The sequence below is a fragment of the Cynoglossus semilaevis genome, chromosome 9, assembly GCF_000523025.1.
Source record: "Cynoglossus semilaevis isolate Cse_v1.0 chromosome 9, Cse_v1.0, whole genome shotgun sequence".
NCBI classification, from domain to species: domain Eukaryota; kingdom Metazoa; phylum Chordata; class Actinopteri; order Pleuronectiformes; family Cynoglossidae; genus Cynoglossus; species Cynoglossus semilaevis.
The window spans coordinates 1,336,949-1,339,674 of NC_024315.1; the positions used below are offsets into that span (position 1 = coordinate 1,336,949).

Sequence of the window (2,726 nt, forward strand, 5' to 3'; positions counted from 1 at the left end):
CCTGGTATCCATTTCATTCCACTGGACGTCCGAAAAAAAAAAAAAAAGGACTAGTTAGTCATCGGAGGACTTCACAGATCACAGTCTGCTGCCGCCTCTTTACCTGAGGTATCCCATAATTCCTCATTTTCTTAACAACATCCCAGGTGGAGTCGCTGGTGTTGTAACCCCAGCGACACAGGTGGTACCCTAACGCCCAGTAGACGGGCATCGCTGGGCGGCCTACAGAGAAATGAAGAAAGATGAAGAAAAGTCAGGCAATAAATGGTTACCATGGTTACCACAAACTTCAGACTAAACACAAAATAATGATGTCATGTATTTTCTATTTGGGAAAATAAATCTGTCATGAAGGTGAATCCACTACTGACCTATAACGTCCACATACTGTTCAACAACAGAACCAGGATCAGGACCAAGGAAAATGTAAAAGTCCAGGATCCCACCGATGGTTCTCCAGGTGACTGCTGGAGCTGGCTGGAGAACCACATCTGAACAAAAAGAAAGTACGTTAAAAAAAAACAAAAAAACACAATTCCTACCTCTGGAAAATGACTGTCTGAACCCACAAAGTATATCTGTATATATCTATAAATATATATATCTAAGTATATGACGGTGTAATACTGCATTACTGTGTTTTACTACATAAATAACACATAAAGAAGACGTCAGCTGTTAAAGAGTTAAACTAACTTTTAACTGTTTTCCACTCAGACAGACAGATATAAACATGACTCAGTTGAACTGCTGTCACATGACCAACACTGACCGTCAGCTCTGAGGTCACATTCTTACATGAAGTATAGCACGTAATGAAGATTGAAGCAGAAGTGTAAGGAGGAGTGGGGGAGGGAGGGAGGGAGGGAGGCAGGGGAGGGGCACACTGACCCATGGCGTTGCTGTTGAGAAGAAAAAAGCCGTGTGCAGTTCCTCCTTCCTCCAACGCGAGGTAAAACGGATGAGCGCCGTACAAATTGGTTTGTTCCTGTGTTGAAGGGAGGAACACACAGAGGTGGTTGTCATGACGACCCTGTCATTAATTCCTGTTCAGTGAGGTCAAACCGCAAACAGCAATCCAACAAGTTCAAACTGCAGACTGAATCCAGAGACGACGACGACGACGACAACGACAACAACAACAACAACAACGTACACAGACACCAGGTCCAACGTACCGTAGGAGGCACGTCTCTGGCCCACATGGTGAGCGTGTTCCAGTGGACGTCATGAAGAAAGGTGGACCGATGTTCTCCCAGGCCGTAGATGAACTGAGTGAGCAAAGAGGAGGAGAACTGAAGGAACTGATCGGCGTAGAAGAGAGGAGCCACCGTGGTGTTCAGACTTTAAAAAAAGAAGCACAGAGAGGAGCGGTGTTAATGGTCACAGACACAGAGTTCTGGTAGTCAACGTGGGCTGCACTCACAGCACCGCTCCAGTGGACCTCCTCTTCACAACCAGACCAAAAGGCTCTTTTGAAAAGTCCACCACGTAGTCTGGACTCTCAGCCTTCTTGGTGGAGGTGGGGACAGAGATGGGGACTTCAAACCGTGGGGTGGAGGGGTCGGTGATCTAGAAGAAAAAAATAAAGGCTTTGAATTAAATCTACTGATGAACTGGTTCAGATTAATGAACTGGATGATTATTATTAAAATGATATCTTTATAATTAGGGCATGTTTTCACCTAAATATGTCAATTATTTGATGTTTGAGAGTTGGTTTAAAAAAAGGTTGTATGTGCAGATAAAACTGGGTTAACTGACGACACAGGATGAAATTCAACAACAGCATTATGGAAAAAAAAAAGTAACAAAACTTTCACAAAGTTTTTTTTCTTCTTATGAAATATGAAAAACATTTTTAGATACCGCAAAAACCAGTGACAGAGGAAAAAACCACAATAAAAAAGACATTTAAACGACTTGACTCACCCTAACACGTAGCCTTGTGTCCGTCTCGTGTCTTATCTCCAAACCCAGAGTGAGGACGTCTCCTGGGTAGTAGGTTCTGACTTCCCTGACCAGCGTTCCTTTTTGCCCCACAGATGTGTCATTTATTGACACGAGAGAGTAAGAGGGGAAGTCTGACGGATAAAAACACCAGGGGATGCCGTTCCTCCCAGATGGGTTGTTGGCAGAGGGGAGTCTGGAGGAGGCGGGAATGAAGCAGCATTTTCTTGCCTCGCACATCTGTCTGGTCACAACCACGCCCCGTTCAGGGTAACAGTCAAACCTACAGGCTTCCGGAATCAAACTACAAGCCACACGACGCAAATCAGCTTTAGTGTCGTTAACAACCAGACCGCCGTCTGCCGGGGCCGGGGCCGGGGCCTGGCCCGGCGGTGGAGGAGGTCTCAGGGAGTCGTGGTGGTGAGGACTGTGCAGCCAGAACATGGTGCCCACCAGCCAGCTTAAACGCAGGAGCAGCAGCAGGCAGCCAATGACCAGCAGCCCCGGGGTGATGGAGCACGACTGCGGTCGGGCAAGAAGGGAGGTCTCCTCGGGTTCTTCCAACACCTCAGAACAAGCCAGGAAATGTTAAGGCAACAAAATGAGCACAACAACAGCAAAGCAGTCGCTGTACAGTGTTAGAATATTAGTCTGTAATTAACACATTCACAAAGTGAAATTAAACACAGGAACTGGGGATTTTCTGACCCTAAACTTATAATAACAACCATAAACTAAACATAATAAAAAGATAATACCTCTTACAGTAATACTCT

General features: G+C 45.5%; 1 protein-coding gene across 1 annotated transcript in view; it reads right to left on the reverse strand.

Annotated features, from left to right (window-relative positions):
* The window catches only part of gaa2 (alpha glucosidase 2), an 8,319-nt gene extending 5,632 nt beyond the window's left edge, over positions 1-2,687 (reverse strand). The window contains exons 1-7 of the mRNA XM_025058442.1: positions 1,933-2,687; positions 1,427-1,572; positions 1,179-1,344; positions 892-988; positions 372-491; positions 105-222; positions 5-31 (exon numbers count right to left, since the gene is read on the reverse strand). Coding sequence (XP_024914210.1) covers positions 5-31; positions 105-222; positions 372-491; positions 892-988; positions 1,179-1,344; positions 1,427-1,572; positions 1,933-2,394 — 1,136 coding nt within the window. The 5' untranslated portion in view covers positions 2,395-2,687. The remainder of the gene's footprint in view (positions 1-4; positions 32-104; positions 223-371; positions 492-891; positions 989-1,178; positions 1,345-1,426; positions 1,573-1,932) is intronic.
* Positions 2,688-2,726: the final 39 nt, after the last annotated feature.